Genomic DNA, 19012 nt, shown 5'->3' on the forward strand with positions numbered 1-19012 from the left:
CTCTCCAGAACAGGTAAAAGTGATCCACTCTTCCCCAGGTCCCCGGGCTGGGCTGGGGACTGGAAGAGCTGGGACACTGCACACCAGCAGCAGCAGAGCCAAGCAGCTCCTTAAGGGCCGGATTTTCCATCCCTAACTGCTGGGATTTCTGTGCAAGTAGAACACGTGTGAGGTGTACCCAGTCCACGAGGCAGGACAGGAAAAGGGCAGAGAGACTCCAAGGGAGGATGATGCTGGGAGCTCACTGCTGTGGCCAGGACATCCCCACCTCACTGGGAACACACGCAACTCACCCTGGGAAAGGGACTGCCAGAAGCAAGTCAGATCCCAAGGGATGATTCCAGTGGGTCACACGGATTTAGGATACAAGTTGCCCCTCCATGCTGCCTTTCCTTTTCAGCTATATATCATGCCATTGCAATTAAAATGCAAAGCTTTTATTCCCTCCATAATTTCAATTATTTTTAATGAAGAAAAAAAAATCCAGCAACATTATATTCAAATGCATGCAGTATGCTCCTTTATTTACTGGATTAAATTAGCATGCACAGATCTAAGTCAATGAAAAATTGTAACTCCTTCCATCTATTTATCCACTCTCTTTCCACTGATAACATGACATTTATCAAGAAACTTCTCTTAAAAAACCCAGAAAAATACATATGAACTATTAGCACAACAAAAATAAAAACTCATAAGCATTAAAAAATGTGTATTAACTCAAGCAAATAAGGTTTTATAAAAGCACTTCCTGTGTACTGCTCATTTTGTATGTGGCAAGACAAGAATCAGGCATTTCATCATGGAAAAGCCCTGTGGTTGTGAACTGTGATCTCTCACCACAGCCTGCACCATCATGGCCACTTATTTCCCACCCTAACCTCTCCAGCTGCATTACAGCAAACAATCTCTTTCTCCACAAATTCGTGCACTCACCTTTCATTTAATTCACACTCAGGTCTGCAAAACAACAATATTCTGTTTCCCTTAAACCAGAGAAACACAACCACCCACTGCTGGTGTTCGACACAACACAAACCTGACATCTGCTAGAACCAGGTCTGGGAAAGGCAGTGGGAACCTGAACACTGCTCAAAAACTTCTATGACCACATGTTTTTAGGGCTTACCTCTACCATTGTCTGGTTACCCCTTAAAGCCAGCAGCATGCAAGGTCCTAATTTATTTTCAGCCAGTGAAAGCAGGAACTTCTTCGTTTTATAGCAGGATCCCATTAAAATATGAACCTATTTGAGAAACAGAGGTAAAATTAGGGGTGTAGGCCTAAGAAACACATACACCTCTGGAAGGGATATTGTTATGCAGTCAAAAAGTGCTAAGTATTTGCAATAAACCTAAAGGAATGAAGGCTCTCTTTACAGAGAGGGGTTGCAGTGTCTCAACAGCTTTACTGCTGAATGGAAGTGAGGTCTTGAAGAAGGCAATGCCCAGTGAGATCTGAGGGAGTGGGAAGTTTTTCTCCATAAAGGAGCCCAGCTGACAGCCTGACAGAGGCTCCCCAGGAAACATCTGAGCAGCTGTGCAATTGCCCCCACTCCCAGTAACCTGATGAACCCAGCCCCAAGGGAACCACTGGGGATTTTGCCTTCACATCTGTTTGCACTTTGGTTTCTCTGGAGATGCCAGCTGGGGAGCAGGGGCTGTGTGGGCTGGGTGTCTCGGTAAAAGGCAGTGCTGCTTGCAATCTGCTGGCCTTGGTTAAGGGGTGGTGACAGAAAAAATCACCTGTTCAGGATGAACAGACAGGAGCTGACTGAGGAAGGAAGGACTGCTTTAAGAAAATCTGGCAGTCCTGAGCACTAAGTAAGAGATGACTTCATGGGCTTTCATGCTCTTGGGCCAGTATCTTGCTTTGTCTTTTGCTCAGTTTTCCCTGAAAGGAAAGAACCGCTGAGAACATCCCCTGAGTGAGACTCCATCGAGTCCTTGAGCTGACAAAACTGTTCTGCAGACTCTCTGCAAGCTCCAGAAAGCACCATGTGATATCACATAGTAACACCTATGGCAGAAACGCAAAGCCACTTGTAGAAATCAAATGTAAGTCTCTTCCCACAAAAGAGGTTGGCCATATTATATTTCCAATGCAAAAGCCCTAGAGATTAAATGCAGAGAAGTTTGGGTTCCTAGAAGAAAGTCCTATTCATAGCCCAGATGGCTGATTCACCATTTGCTGCAGAGCACTATGTGAGAATTTGCATTTTCCAATAGCCTGGGCAGGAAGAGCTCCATTATGTGGACTCAACATCAGCACTACTCTACAATAACCTTGTAAATACGTTCTGTGGCCCTCCTGGCTCATGACATTGCCTGCATTATGTTCAATACTGCTGAAAATATCACAACCGTGCCATGATGAGGTCAATTTTATGTGAATCATGGCTTCACTACCAGCAAGCTCTTTAGAAAAACAAAAAGTCTTTTTTTCCTTAAGCATCCATCAGCTCAGGTGGCCTTTAAAAACATGAACCTCCAAGCGAAAAGGGATTTAATTTAATGCAGTTTTCATTAAGTTTTTTTAGAGGTTTTCTTGAGCAATGGAAAATACTGACACTGACAGTAAAGTAACATTAGGTGCATCTCGGAACAGGGTGTTTTTCAAACTTTATGGTTGGTCGTTAGCAGCTCTTTAAGTATTTATCAACATCCTTGCAAAGGGCACAGAGTACTGCATATTAATGTGTGTTAGCATTGTGCTTTCTCATGCATGCCATCTCCTGATGCTCACAAATATCTTGAACCACAACAGCTCTCAAGAGAAATGATACAGTTCTGAAGAAATTTTCTTTTCAAAGAGAAAAGACAGATAAACAGGGAATAGGGATGAAACCTTTTGTAAACAGTCTTCTTCCATTATCAGTATCTGATCCATCTGAATTTAAGGGTAGAGACAAACATGTACGTTCTTTATGTCCCAAAATGTGCAGCATGAGGGAGATGCACAAAGTGTGGATCCCCCTGGAAGACACCTCATTGTGTGCCCAACAGCCAACTTCAACAAATGTTTTCCCCCTTAGCAGGGAAAGGCAGTAATTTCATTTCCATCTTACTTGGTATATGGAGAAACAATACAGAGAGAGACCTACGTGACTTGACCCAGGTTGCACAGGAAGACAGTGCTTAAATCACATCACTGATTAAAACCTGTTATTTTCTGTCTAGCCCTTCTCAGAGTTACAAAAGAAATAACTGCTGGAAATGGAATGCTGGTTTCTAATTACACCTCCTCACAACAATGTAATTGGGCAGAGACACTGATAACACCTTTTTATATCTATCCATCCATCCTTTGATTAAGTCAATGTAACTTGGTTTCAAATTCCAGGCTAGCCTATAAACACAAACTATAGGTGTGCATGTACAGAACAGCCTGTCTCCCCTGTCTCCCAGTATTGCATGCTCCCTGAGAGTTTTTTGATACAGACACACAAACACATGTATTTATAAATACAAAAATACATTCATATGCACAGGCATGGTTTGTGCATTGCACTACCAGCGAGAAAACATGCCAAGGTTCAAAAAGAGAACAGTAACGTGCTAACCAAACTGTGACTGCAAGGGAGGCCGATGGATTTGGTGACAGAAAGATCTGGATTTTCTGGTGAATGCTCATGGTGTACAGAATCACGATTTTGATAATTTATTTTTTGACAAAAGCAAGTAAATCTTGTTACTGCCAACTAGGCATTAGCTACTTACTGCAAAGACGTTTCTAAACTCCCATTACTGCAGACACGTACCATACTGGCAAAGAGCTCTCCATCATCGTCACAGGCCACTCCCCCAGGGCTGTAGAGCTGGAACCAGCCGTCTTTGCCAGCCCTCACACTCAGCAAACACGAGTGGACCTGCCAAGAAGTGAACACATTGGGAAGGTTACACTTCCTGCCAATAACCACCAGTCTCCCACACCGGGCCAAAAGTAACTGCAAAACCAGGCACTGCTGGAAATTTCATGGTTAATATTCCAATCTACAGAGCTGCAGGCCAGTCTCCACTCCCAGAATCCATTTTGTCAGTATAACCGAGGAGGGAAGCTGCATCATCACGAATTGCATGGCCCTTTTCATTCCCTTTACAAAAACCAAATACAAAACGGCTCTAATCTAGAACAGCTCCTTTCACTTGGGAAAAAAAACACCACAAAAAACCCAAACAAAAAACCCCCACAAATTTCTGAGTTTCTGTCATTTTCCCCCCGTCCTCCCAGCATGTGTGTCTATACATCTGATGTGATCTGCATACCAAATGCAGTGGCTGATGGCTTGTTCATTCCAATCATTAAAAATTCTTATTACTCCTTCTCTAATAAAATTTGACCAGAGTCAGGGTGAAGGAAATCAACAGGGAAAACTCAACAGGGATATATAACACGGAAGCTGCACTGGAGAACTGGCACCAGTGAGCAACCATTAGTCTAAATTTGGCCCACTGTAGAGATTACTATATTTAGTCCCACAATTTAATAGAGAAGTCATAATTAAGCTTTATTTTTTTTCCTTTTCTTTTTTCCTTCACTTGAAGAAACAGATGTTCCACTTCAATTTTTGAGGGGTGTGTGTGGGGGAGGTAAATCCTTTCCTTTGAGCACAGAACACTAGTGACAGATGAAATCCTGGTGCCATTCTAGGACAAGAAGGTCTCATCTGACAAGGGTAACTAGTGCTCACAAGAGCTAAACCCATGGAAACCAGGAGTTCTGGGCAGTGATACAGCTTCACCCACAGTTTGAGGGAGCTTTCTTGCCTTTATGCCAAAAGCAAGAATCACTGTGGATTAGAGGTTCCCTCTGACTCAGCCAAAGCTGATGATGCTGAGCAGGCTCTGAGTGCAGCTCCGAAGCAGCAGCCACCACGGGGCTGCGGCAACACTCTCACCCCAGTAACACACCTCCCACCCACACCCCTTTCTGCTGCCAATTCACAAGAATTACGGTCATTTGCACACAACATAGCTGAAACACAGCCACATAAAACCTGTTATTTTGTAAGCTGCGTGGATCCGTGGATTTTGCTTCCCTTTTTTTTTGTACAGAAGATGAAAAGCTCTGAGTGATCCCACAGAATGGGAAAATCTTGCTGGTTGCAGTTTACTGCAGAACAAGGACATCAACTGATGCAAGACAAGGAGGTGATGACACATAAACCTGACACATAAATCACCCTGAGTGGCCACTACTCCTTAAGAGACTTAGGCAGAGTAAAACCACACCGTGTTTTGAAACCAACTACTTAAGGAGAGATCTGAACAAGTGCATTTGCAATCCCTCCCATTAATAGTCTGTGTAAATTGCCAACAAACTCACTTCTTGCCTCGGGTCTTCTGCAAATCTCTGAATCACATATTTCAGCTCCCTGAAAAAAATAGGAGTAAGAAGGACAAGGATAAGCAGTTGCTGGTTGCAGTATTTGCACCAGTGTCACATTTCTTTTGAATAACACCTAACATTATATATATTCATGCACTTTGGAGAGAAACAAGTTAAACTCCTTCCACGGGAAGGAAATATGATGCCTAAAAGTAATTACCAAGGACAGTGTCAGTTCACAATAGCCTAGAAAATGTTTCAGAGATGTGTACTGACAAACTCCTTTGTAAATTCTATCAGCACCCAGTGGCTTTAGTCCTTGGGCTCCTGCTAGCACAGTAAATTACAAAGAAAACTTTTTATTGCTAACAGAACATGCTTACAGCCCTTCACAGATAAAAGCCATTAGAAACACAATACTGAATAATGCATCACTGCTATTATTGACTAGTACAAGTATTTATTCAATAAAACAAAGGAGCCCCAGAAACTTACTTTGTGAATTTCTCATGTGCGAGAGCCCTGAAATTTAAAACAGAAAACAGAAGAGTATGAGGATTTGAGAGAAGGGAAAAAGGGGAAAAAAAACCCAAAAAACCAAACAAGCACTTTTCAGTTCTTTCCAGATAATAAAAGGACTTGCTAAGCAACTGCAGCACATAAGACCAAAAAAAAAGTCTTTCAAAAAAATCAGATAAAGCCTCTTTCACTAACCTAGGGAGGAAAATTACTTAGAACAAATCTTGTAACTTTTCTTGAGTCTGTCTTAGACAAGGCTCTGACTAATGCCAGTGGGAGCTTTGGGTCAGAAGAAAGTAAAAGACTTACAATACCATTATGTAATTACAAACAGAGTCTTGGCTACCTCTGAGAGCCAGGTGTATTCTTTAATTGCAATGCAATTAGGGTATGGTCGCAGCTAATTAGCATCATAGATCAGTAAAGCAATTAATGGTCATTTTGTGAAGTGCCTTGCATCATGGTATGGTTTACAACTCCCCCAAGACTCACGTTTGACTTAGGTAATGATGTCTCTGTTACCTATCTCCAAGCTCTCACTGTAGCCCAGGTAACCTGGCATGGAGGATTAGACCTCTGTGATTCAAGACAGGTCATTAGGGGATGTGATAAGCCAGCAAATCGTACAATTACAGGTTGTAATTTTTGTCTGTGGAGGTCTGCACTTTATAAACACCACTGCTCATTAACAGGTTTCCGAGGGAGCTCAGCTGATCTGTAGGGCAGCTTCTTCATTTAATGCAAAGCACAAATGACAGGAGTCTCTGTGACGCCAGCAAAGCATCCTCCTCCACTAAATCTCTCACTTTGCTCTCCTCCTCACCAGCTTTCCTTCCCTTCCTGTCTGCCTGTCTCTAGTTAACCATATTTCCCTTCGGGATCATCTGAGAGAAATGGGGAAGGAAGATAAACATGGGGAGGTCTTCACATCCCTCTGCATCAGCCAAAATCAACTTCAGTTTCTAAATCAATACTAGAGGCACAAAGCTCCCATTACCACCGCTTTCTACTTGACGCGTATTTCACCATAAAAAAAGCCAGTAACAAGAATAAGCCAGTAAATACTAAGACAGTGCAAACTTACTCCTTGGGAAATGGGATAGGTTGAAGCAAGCTGGCCAGGGCTGGTCTCCAGTCATCATAGTCTGACCTGCAAAATGAACATTTTGTTAATAGGTTACCAGGTTTTAAAAATGGTTTGCCAACAGTTAGTTCAAGGAGTTAAAAGCTTTTTACTGTGGGCACCAACAACCTTTCTCGTTTACTGAAACACTCTCAAAATCTACACTGATATTTCCCTTTCCATTTTCAGCATATTCTCCATTGAGGCACAATAAATCTGGTATTTACAGTGACCTCCAGAGAGGCCTTCTTTATGTCAGCTTAAAGACATTTGCTGTTTATGAAACCTGTTGACATTTCACCACTAAGTAATACTTTCATCTAAGTTGGTAGAGCAATTACCAGGCCATTGCTATTTACAACTCTTCTCTGCATTTAATTGGACTTTTTCTTTGCTATAGGACATAAGCCCATTTGTAAAAACAAAGATACCCCCCAATCCATTTCTGACACAGAACCCACCAGCCAAAGCCCAGACCCTGGCTCTCAGTAGTAACGAGTACACACAGAAGTGAATCTCATAGGGGCTGGAACACCTGAGTATGTCTGTAGAAACAATGTAGAAAAGCCTGCCACCTCCTCTTAGTGCTGCTACCCTTTGGATTTCAGTGTTAAAACCCAGATTATTGGTTGCAGCTTACTGGAAACTTGGCATAAAAGTGTGGTGTGTCATTGGGAAGGAACGAAGTGTAATGTTCTTGAATGGACAGTATCTACTGATAGCATTAGAGACAGACAACATATACACAGGAACTGTTCCAAAAGAATGCAGTTTTGCAAAGGGAAAGTTCTAGCCCAGAGAAATTGAAGATGGAAGCATTTCCAAAAGTCTCATCCATCTTTTGAACCACATAAACCAGAAATGTCCATAAACTAATAACATGATGTTGGACAGGCCACAAAGACATGTTCACAGAAAGAAAATTTAAACACGACCGGTGTTCTCTTAAGAAACAACAAGCAGAGAAGTTTCACTTGAATGAAGAATTGTGATGAAAAATGAACCAGGGAAGCAGTTATCACTTGCCCAAGAGCAGTGTGGAGTTCAGGTTACAGAAGTGTGTGGTATCTCATGCAAGCTGTGACCTGAAAGCAGTTTAGTGTACTAAAACTCAGAACCGCACATATGAAGTTACAGTAATCCAAAAAAGAAACCTCCTGCCCATGCCAGTGGTGCTAGAAGCCAGTGAACCTAATTTTCTCCTCCATCAAAAATTCTGTTCTCAGGTCTAAACTAGGGGCAACTCAGAGACAAAGGGCGTCTCACAAACCTGAAGCAAGTATGAGTCAGTCAGAGAGAGCCCTTTGTGATCACACATTCATAAGGTTCTTTCCAGAGACAAAAAGTCCCTCACCTGCTTAGCCACTGAGCAAATAAGGAAGATGATCAGATTTGTTTAATGCTTCAGAACAGCAAGACATGAAGCAGGACTTCATTACAGGGGTTGTTTTTCCGTTTAGTCAGTGTGAAGTGAATACCATCAAACACCTGAGGATGGGGCTGGTCATATAAACTGAAAAAAGGCAAGGAAACCTCTGACACAGCATCTCCAAGATGAGCTCTCTGGGTTATTTCAACAAAGCTTTGATTAATTAAAGCTCTCTGCAAGATTATTTGTTGCTTCTGACCAACAGACACATTGAATGGGTCGGTGACACAGAGCTCTGACCTGTGTTCAGAGGTTCAGCTGAAAGTCTCTTGTTTAACTACCAGGTCTCTGTAGGAGAGAGCTGATGCAACGTATCTATAGCTGCAGCCCTGAGAAGTGCCACAGGTCTCTCACCACACAACCTGAGTCTTGCTACATTTGTCAGGTGTGAGAACATAGTCCAGACATTTTCTTTTATTTTATTTAAATATACATACCCTTTGGAAATTCCTAGCTTTTTTCTAAAAACAACACATTTTTATTGGTAGATACAAACAACTTTAAAAACAGATTTTTGAGCACAGAAGACTTGAAAGTCAAAAGGCTGAGTTAGAAAATTCAGAGGTGTTAAAGGTGCTTCATATCACATGAGATACAGCACCTACAAATCTTTTCTAACAGAAGCTTAAAAGCTGAGACCCACTCTGAGGCTTAGCTCCAGTGACATCTCAGGCTAAGTGTTAAACCACTGAAGTTCCTTCTTGAGCAATCTGGAGAGTTGTGATTACTAATAATATGAACCAATCAATTTTTCATGGCTGATCTTCAAAGGAAATTGCAAGAGTAAGAAAAAAGCTGTTTTGTAATAGACTAAGACCAAGTGAAACTGTAGACAGAATGGGACAGTAACACTCTGACTTTTCGTGAAGCTGGGGAGCCTCCATCTGCAGGACAGGTCTGTGAAAGGGCAGTGAAAATAAACCACAGCCTGCTTCCCCAGGAGGAGAAGGAAGAAAGAAAGAAAGAATTCTCCTATGAAATATATAAAATTTGGTCACATGAGTGGGACCTGAACATAAAATCTGTACAGCCTATAATCCCTTCAATCTGAGCTAGGAAACATGAAACAAACATAGCACGAGAATAAAACTAAACTACTTATTAAAAGCCTACGGTGTTTCTCCTCCTCCCACCTATTCCCTTTTCAAAAACATTTTCCTTCTGTCTGTGCTCATCTCATCTGCACTCTTCTTTCATTTCAGACAGTTGCTTTTTTCTTTTTTTTTTTCTCAGTCCATTCAAAGCTCCAACACAAGACAAAAGTGTTTGAAGCAGGGAAAGAAAGGGAGATGGATTAGTTCTGGCTGCAGTTAACAACCACTGCAACGAGCCAGACAAAGAGGCTGGGCCAGGAGGAGGAGGGAGCACAGAGCTACAGGGAGAGCCCGGGACAACACCTGTGATGAACTCCCTTCCCAGCTCTTCAAAGGGTGCTCAACACTCATCTCACAGCTCAAATCCCACCACTGGCCTTACAAAGGGGCAGAATGACTGCCTGGCTCTGATTTTTGCAAGATTTGCAATTCTAGGTGAGCAGCACAGCAGCCAGGCTGCAGCCCGACCTGCAGCGTCCTGGGAAGTGCGTGGGGGTCACGGAGCCAGCAGTGACAGCTGCCAGAGCCATCACCTGCCACTGCTCACAGCCTCCCTCACCCTGAAACCTGTCCTGGGGGATTGGCCAGAGCACTGAACAGCCATATTAATTAAATAATCCCCAACTGCAGTGACTTTGCCTCTGGGCCATCATCGCTCCTGGCCTGCCAACATAATACATTTTCCTTCCCCGGGATCACCTTTCACCAAAATGAAAACCTGCCTGCATGTCATGTGCGGCACAAACAATCCAAAACATACGAGCAGCCCAGGGCAACCCCGATAAACATGACATAAGATAATCCACTTGGGATATTCAGAGCATGCCACTGATCTACTGGGGAATGCAGAGCAGCCAGGGGAAGCTCCAGTGGGTGTTTGTGTTTGGAAAGCCATGGCTCTCATCCCTGACACACTGGAAGCCCCAAGTTCTTGGGTTTTGGAGGATAATGAAGAGACAAGAGCAACTGCTTGGAAGCAGCTTGTTCTCCAGACTGAGCAGATTGACAAGGTAACCTCTGTTGCCAGATAATAATAAGATGACCAAACCCCCCAGACATGTACCTGGATCCATTCTTTCCCTGCTCTAGGTCCAACTTCCTGAATTGTATGATGTAAGGTTTAGCTCAGGGTGCCAGGGCAGGCTGAGAAAAAGCCTCATCAGACCCCTTGTCAATACAAGGCACAAACCTATCTGCAAAACACTGAGGTGCTTTTTCATGCTCAGCCTTCTTTTGAGATGGGCTTGTTCAGCTTTTTCAAAAGCAGAAAATTTAAAACCATTGAAAGACCCTAGAAAGGTTCTGCCTTGACTGCTGAGAACAGAAATGGGCTCCACTGCTCACAGTTGGCATGGAAGCATCAGGAAACAGCAACACAAGGTTGCCCAAAACAGGTTGTGACACTGGCCCCAGAGAGGGGTACAAGTGTCTGGACATCTGGATGGACCCTTGTCACTACAGGCAGCCATGGAAACAAAAACTAACACAGACAAAGGGTAACAGCTTATGATACAACACCAACACAGCTTCCCCAAGAGGGGTCTGTTCTCATAGCCAGCTGACCTTGCTATTTGTTCACCCAGATTTCACTGCAGAGACAGTTCAAGTGTTTCCCAACCCCTGGAACCAGTGGGGTCCTTCAGGTAAAACAGAGACTTTGCAGCTCTCCAGCCCAAGGAGAAGACACACAGCCCCTTCTACTGCAACTTTCTCTAACCATGGTTATCCTGTGCAAGCACAAGTTTGACTGTACATGACATTCCCAAAAGCATGGAAACATTAACGTGCAAGTGGGAGCTGGGCAATGCTGAGCTGTTCTCAGAGCTTCTCATTTAATATGATCAATGGAAATTTTTTCAATTAATTTAGTGCATGTTCTACGCACCAGTTTAAAACTTGTAGCATTCAGGAGGCATTGGCTGGTGTCAGTAACACTATCAGAGTCCAGAATGAGTTACAGAATATTGACACAGAAGTTTGATCCACTTTTGAGTACAGGACCAAAATACTATGCTCCCCTAGAGACTGGGCCTCCTTTAAAATCTGTCCAGACTTTGGGTCATCTGCCAATATCTTTCAAATCATGATTTTCTGCTTTACTTTAGTATGCAATAGTTGTGTTTTGTTACTCAACTACATTAGAAAAAGGGTCAAAGATATTCTAGGTGCTTGAAGAGCCCGACAGATGAACTTTCTAAACTTCCCTTTTAGCATTCTGTGCAAAAAGCGAAGTATTACAGTGATTATTAAATAACATCTTCATCAATATTAAAAGTGAGGTTTTTCCCCAAAAAGTAAGCATTGTGTAAGAGTTAGGTGAACAATGAAACGTACTCTGTTGAAGCTACTGTTGAGAATTCTTATTTGCCAGACTTCCAATAATTAAAATCTGCCTAAATAAATTACTCCCTGCTGCCCTACGTTAATTATGTAAAAAAGATATCATCGCTGGTGACTCTCTTGTTTTGATGATGATACTGAGTCAGACACCTAAAAGAACAATCAAACTCAATGCTAAGCAACTTATTTATGTTTGGCTTACCACTGTTATTAATAAGAACATTATTTTAGTGAATGCCCGCTGAGAGCTCAGCTCCTGGATAGCAGTTGTTTTATAATTAATGTTTTCTTCCTACTGGCATGTTCTTCAACTCTCTTTCTTCGTATTCTCAGATTTTCAAAGTACAGTAATAGTATTTCATGCAACAGAAACCCTTTGTTCAAGGAGACTTAGAGCATGAAAGTAATCAGCATCACAACAGCATTATCTTGTATTTTTGGTAATAACTACAAGCCCTTCTGGAATGCTTTTCCATCACTGGTTTCAGCATTTAAAAAAACAACATTGAAAATCTTCACCTATATTTTACAAATAAGAAAAATGAGGCATTTATAAGTGATTTATCTAAAACCTCCTAGTGAGCCAGTGGCAGAATCAGGAGCAGAACTCAGTTCTGCATTACTGCTTTCAGGCCCCAAAAAGTCAAGGGATGAACAGGAATGGAAGGGAACTCAAATGAGTGGAGCTACAGCCATGGCTCTGCCTTAGGAGCTGCCCTACATTCTCACAGGTTGTGATTTCTCAAGCAGGTGTGGGCTCTGGCAGGGCAGTCTGAGAAGAGTTGCACCAGGTTTGTGGTACCACTGGTCCCCCACTGAGCACATCCTGTGGGTTTCACCTTTCAGAACTCCCGCTGTACAAGCGCAAAAAGGGCCCAAAGCTGCCCCACACCCGCAACACCTCTGACAATAACCCATGCCCATTTTCACTGTTGCTGCTGAACAGCTTGATTTTTAAAAATAGAACAAACACATCCAAAAAATGGATTATTTTAAGGTAGGGAGTGAAATGAGTTCTTTGTGTAGCAAATTATATGGGACATATAACACGCCCGTTCGTGAATTTGCTTGTAAGTGTGTGTCAGCTGCATGATGAAATCAAAACCGTCAATGCTTAGTGAGTCAGCATCCAAACCAGCATCAGGACTGGGAGAGTGCACAGTGTTTATGGAAAACAGGGAGAGTCAAGGGGACAGGAATAAATACACAACGTGTTTAATGTAGCATCTGGGTGCGTGGAGACTTAGGAGCCCCCAGATGAAGCAAACACAGATGCTGTGCTTTTTTAATGCAAACATTTTTAAAGGCAGAAGAACCTAGGCCACACGGGAAAAAAAATATATAAAATTAGCCTTCACAGCAACTTCCTGCTCAAAAATCTAATAGGAACAGTATCTTGTATTCACTCGTCCTGTCTCCAGTTCTGAATGAGTGCTTAAGTATTTGCAAGTCAGCTGTGCAGTGAGTGGAAGAGTGAAGCTGCAAATTTGTACTATGTATTTCGAAAAAAATGAAAATGTGGGACAAAACCTTCACAAAATCCTCCATCACAGCAGTTTGACCTCATTTAATTCCTTGAGAGGGCAACCCCACATGTGCATTTGTCTACAGTGTAGGCGCATGCTCACAGTTTACAGCAGAGTCCAGATTTCACCCACCATTTCTTGGATTCTAAAAAATTCAACTATGACTTCAGGCCCCAAAAAATCAAGGGATGAACAGGAATGGAAGGGAACTCAAACAAGTGGAGCTACAGCCATGGCTCTGCCTTAGGAGCTGCCCTGCATTCTCACAGGTTGTGATTTTTCACTGTTTAAAACTAATTAATGTAGAAGTTTAACAGTTTGCCATAAAACATACTGCAACTCAGTACCAGAGCTAGCTGTCAAAGTCAACAGAGTTGTTTTACTGCACTTCTATTACAAGCTCCTATTCTGCAGTCCACCTTTTCTGTTATTCCTTTTCATTTATTTATCCGGAGAAAACCAAGCTTTTCCTTAAGAACATTTTCCTTTAATTTCTGTTTAAGATATTCAGTAGATTTGCCTGCCAGGAATCCTCTTGCAATCATTTTGTGGCAAAGACTATTTGAACATCCATTCCCTAGTACAGGTCCACTGTAGCAAAGCAACTGAACAACAGAGACCCACTCAAATACAAGCAAATCTGAATAAGTCATAAAACTTCTACAAGCACATGAATGGAGAACATCTGAGTGAAAAACAAGAACCGTATTCAACTCCTGCTGAAGTCAGGGCAGTGGTGTTGCCTATCACTGCACAAGCACTGAACCTAGCAGACCTGCCTTTTCTAGCTCTGTCTCAGGCAATCTTAAGAGCCCTGGAGGAGACAAATGGGGTTTTTTATTTATTTTTGGTGGGCAAGAACAAAAACAGAAACCACTGGCACCAACATCCTGTCTTCTGTAAAATGCCTGAGGCTCACTGTACAAATAAGCTTTCCATTTTCATCTTCCTAATGCTATTTTTAGAACATCTTGGCAGTGCCAGATGCCTCTTTCAAAGGCTGGACTCTCCAGAGCTGGAGTTAAGATTTATAACCATGTGCTGGCTAGCCACAGATGTTGAAGACAACAGGCCTGTGGGAAAAGCACCTCCATTGTTAAGGTGACACTGCTCAAAAAGCTGCTCAAAATAGTTACTCACAGCATCTTGAGTATTTCCACGTAGCAGCCCAGGATCCTGTCTGCCTGGGCACTCAGCTCGATGCTCATGGTGCTGCAGGTAGGGCTGACCATCAGGCAGTCGATGAGGTTGGGCTCGCTGTCGTTGCCAACGCTGGCTGTCATCTTCTGATTGGCTGTGTTGTTGCGCTCCACTTCCACATGGATCTCGTTGGAAGTGACAATAACTGGTTTGAGACGGGATTCAGTCAAGGTGGCCTCTTGAGAGACCAGGTCAGGACTTGTGTGAAGAAGGCGGAGGGGAAGATTGGGCTTTCGGTCACACTGCTGCTGGCAGCCATTCCGAATTTCCTTCAGGCTTGGCGAATTGTCCCGACTGAATTTTAAAAATAAACAAATCATCTCAGTAGACAGACATACCAGCAGAGAGCGGGAGAGAGAGTGCAACACTGAGAAGCCACAATTTTTTGCAATTTCCCACTGCATTTCACCCCAGCTCATTGGATGGCTTTCTCCTGTGTAATCGGATTACTGAAATCAATTAAAAACATTAAAAGGCTCCAATAGGACTGTTCTGCAGCCCCCACTTTACAAAGATTTGAGCTTTTCATTATTCTAATTGACAGGCCAGTTTAGACTAAAGGTGAACTTTCCTGTCCAAGTTGTGCAAAGCTGTAACAGAATCCATGCCCAAGTATGTATCTGGCTATAGTACATGCCCAGACATTTGTCTGCAGCCCTCGCGTCTGGAATTTGTGTTGGACACTGAGCAGCCCCTGTCCGTGCTCTACCGTGAGGAAAGTCAGATAGGCATAAACAAACAGGAAACACAGCAGAGGGGAACCCTCGGTGTCTACTGGAAACTGGCTCATGCGTCAAGAACTGCGGCGTCTATTTTGCAGTAAGTGAGGAATCAGATCTTCCACAATAACAGAGACAGCGCTGTGAAAGCAGCTCAGGTTCAAAGCTGCAGATACACAGGGCTTTACACACAACCCCTTCTTCAAGGTCTCACCCCTGCCTTTGCTCACTCCCTTGGTGAGTACCAGGGAATGAAGGTTCAGCTTCTTTCAGGTTTTCTAGCACACCCATCTCACACTGATCTTGTTGAGCAGCGCGGTGGGTTTGGAAGGGAGTAACACGTGGTCAGCTGGGAAATCATACTGACCTGTTGATAAATTCCTCGTAACAGGAATAAATGGCAGCTAAGCAGACAGCTACAAGATTTGGCAGGACCCTGGGATGTGGGCATTGTCCCGTTGGACCATGCATGCTGAAAAACAAAAAACAAGATGATATCATTGCAAGGAAGATTTCTGTGGGCAAAACCAGTCAGACAGAACAAGGTGTGAGACCTGGACGTGCATCCTTGGGGGATCTTCAGAGGGGCCATAACAGAGAGGTATTTTAACCCTGTAAATCCAATGGCCCTATTTAGGAACAAGGGTAAGCCGAATCATCAATTTAATTGACGTGGTATCCCTAAAGTCCTCCCAAAATCTCACACGAGTGAGCACTATGAGGTTGAAAGTTAATTTGAATCGTTCTGCAGAGGCTTTGAGTCTAGATGTATGAGAAGAACGTGCACACAGCAAAGTCCATTTGCTGGCAGTGTGGAAGTAGGCAGAAAACTCCACCCTTATTTGAAAATTAGCATTTTTAAAAGAGACTTCAGCAATGCTGTCTGATGGACCCGACTTATTTGCTGTTTGCCAGCACCAAAAAGCACCAGCTACTTTTAACAGCCAGTGAAGAGATAAAGCAGGGTTGGGAGAAGTAACACAGCAAAGCATGGACACAGGATTGGAAATACACCAAAAATTAAATGTAACTAACCTGTGAATAAACTTCTTCACCACCTCCATTCCAGCATTCAGCTCATTCAAAGACAGAATGTACTCCTGAGTAAAGAGCCTCAACCGAGGGCACTTCCCAAAATCCTGTCCAAGAAGGAGAGACTTGGTGAAGATGGTGAATGTACATCGAAACCATGGGTTTTCAAAAGAAACCAGCTCAAACCCAGCTGAATTCACATTGCTATTATGCTGACAGGTTCAAGAGAAGAGCCCCTCTGCACACTGAAGTAATCTTCTCCCCACTAATAATGACAGGGTTTCCAATCTCTTCTTTATACCCACTTCGAAAACAAAGATCTGTTTAATGAAACAAACAACTAAAAACCAAAACATTTCACCTATATTTACATTTGTTCTGCACTTTTCACTTAATATTTTGATTTTGAAATACATTTTTTTGTTTGGCACTTTGGCTTCCACTCCTAACTGCAGATTTTTAAAAATAAAACTCAAAAAATAATATTATATTTCCATGTTTAGTGTGATACCTATTCCGGTCTTAGAGGAAATCATTTTGACATGCAATCAATAAGCAATCAAGTACAAAACCAGAGATCAGTTTTTTCTCCCAGGATTTTACTCCAGCTACAATGTGAATTTGACAGGTGAGCTCAAGAGTCACTTTCCTTAAATCCTGCAGTCAGAGAGGCACCTGCTAACTGAAATCCTGCATCTCCTCACATCACCTGCTATTTTTAGATGTGAAAGGAGTAAATTCTGCTGTCTGGTGTGTGTTATTCCACAGCACGTTTCCTCACATTTACACAGGTGTAACCTTATTACACAGGTGTTGCAGAACTACAGAGCTGAATTTCCAATTGGGGAACAAGGTCCACTGAGGACAAATAAGCACTCCCAGTTATCCCTCCAGCAGCTGCCTGTGGAAGTTATCCTGAAAAAAAATACATGGCAACTGAAATTTTAAAGAAATGCCAAAAATGGTAATGAACTAATGGTGGCCTGTAAAAGGGATGATAGACTCCCAGAGCACTGAAACCCTCTGTCAACTCATTTTGGTTTCAGGCACTTCTATAGCACAACCTGTATGAATATCTGATAAGTTTTACACCCAGAGATAATGACCAAGAACTAGAAAACAGCTTAGGCTGAACAAGGTCTCCTTCAAGCCCTAAGTGTCACTCTGCTGGTACTGATGGCTGCCTCGTAACTTCACCCAGCAAAGGGACTGTGGGCAATTCCACACTTGGTATTACAATTAAAATCATTAAACTTCTAACAGCTCCTTCTAGCAGGTGCAAATGCACTTGATCCAAGGGCAGGAGACCATGTGTGCTTCATACAACATTTGATTAATTTAATTAACATGCCTTGCAAGACAGTTTTTGCAATTGCAATTTGCTTACGAAAGCTTTCAACCCATCTAGGTGTCCTAACTGAAGTTGGAATCAAAGTCCAAAAGATCATAAAGAGGATGTCATTGCCAACCTCTGTAAAATAAAATATCTCTCTAAATAGAATACAATGCCCTGACACATTCCAAGTACAGATCAATACACCCCACCTACACTGTTTGCTCAAAAAAAAAAAAAAAAAGGTGCTTATATTCAAACATTTGGGCTGAGCCTACAAACAGCTGAAACCCAAAGGTTTGGGAAGTTGCTGAGCACTCCCCAAACAACCCAGCACACAACAGCCTCCAGTCCTGCATGTAACCAGCATTATCAGCAAGACAAAAACCTATCCTTGTTCCTTTGAGATGCCAAGATCATAGATAAATGAGACACTGTTTCCCCATTTTATAGGTAGAAAACTGTGGAACAAAAGTTGTCAGGAATTTTCAAAGGCCACAGAACAAACTGGAGGCAAAGGTGGGAAGAGCCAGCTCAGTCTCCTGCCCCAAGGACTGCACAGGGCCTCCTGAGGTGATGAAGTTTAGTGTCCCCCTAAAGAGTAACTTATTATGTGCACACACACACATTCTCTAAAGGACTATTCAGTACAGAAGTCCCCAGAGAGTGGTAAAGTGCCCAAATCCACTCCAATTAATACCTGACACCATAAATTCTCCGACTACACACTGCGGTACAGACATGTTGATTTTCAATCTGCAAATGTTAAGTATGGTAAATATACCCAATTCTCTGAAGCTAACCAAATACAAGCATTACACTATGCATTTAGATTTTATTTGAGACCCCTCAAGAGCTCTGGATGCTTTAAAAAAATCAGTCTGGAATCCAAGAATAACATTTACAGAATATTTCATTGAACACTACAGAATATTCAAAAATGTTTACATGTCTGCAGAGTGCTGGCACAGAGCCAGGAATATGACCTTTCTGCCATCTTGGGCTTTCTACCTAGTTCTGTAAACTCAGGGAGTTAAATAAGATTGGAAAAATAAAAAATATTATCTGTTTCCTACTGGGTTTATGCTAATCACAGCATGACAACAGATGGTCTCTAAAATTATGTGTTAGTGAAAAGAAGTTGATTATGAAGTTACAGAGGTTCATCCTTGAGATCACAGCCAAATCAACTGCCTTAGATATTTTATTTTACTCGTTATTCTTTGCCATTGCACTGTGAAGTAAGACTTCTTCACGTAACTTAAAAACCATGGCAGGAAACAATGTGCCACAAAAGCTGGGGAGCTGGTAAATACCCCAGACCTCTCTTAGGAAAGGAATATGAATCATACAAGAATATTTTCGGAGT

General features: G+C 42.4%; 1 protein-coding gene across 1 annotated transcript in view; it reads right to left on the bottom strand.

Annotated features, from left to right (window-relative positions):
- CMIP (c-Maf inducing protein) overlaps nt 1-19012 on the bottom strand; it is a 61907-nt gene that overhangs the window by 9269 nt on the left and 33626 nt on the right. Inside the window, exons 7-14 of the mRNA XM_017741026.1 lie at nt 16314-16417; nt 15646-15750; nt 14500-14853; nt 6932-6997; nt 5824-5850; nt 5326-5374; nt 3761-3868; nt 1130-1246 (exon numbers count right to left, since the gene is read on the bottom strand). Of these exons, the coding sequence (XP_017596515.1) occupies nt 1130-1246; nt 3761-3868; nt 5326-5374; nt 5824-5850; nt 6932-6997; nt 14500-14853; nt 15646-15750; nt 16314-16417 (930 nt within the window). The remainder of the gene's footprint in view (nt 1-1129; nt 1247-3760; nt 3869-5325; nt 5375-5823; nt 5851-6931; nt 6998-14499; nt 14854-15645; nt 15751-16313; nt 16418-19012) is intronic.

The sequence above is a fragment of the Corvus brachyrhynchos genome, unplaced genomic scaffold, assembly GCF_000691975.1.
Source record: "Corvus brachyrhynchos isolate BGI_N302 unplaced genomic scaffold, ASM69197v1 scaffold26, whole genome shotgun sequence".
NCBI classification, from domain to species: domain Eukaryota; kingdom Metazoa; phylum Chordata; class Aves; order Passeriformes; family Corvidae; genus Corvus; species Corvus brachyrhynchos.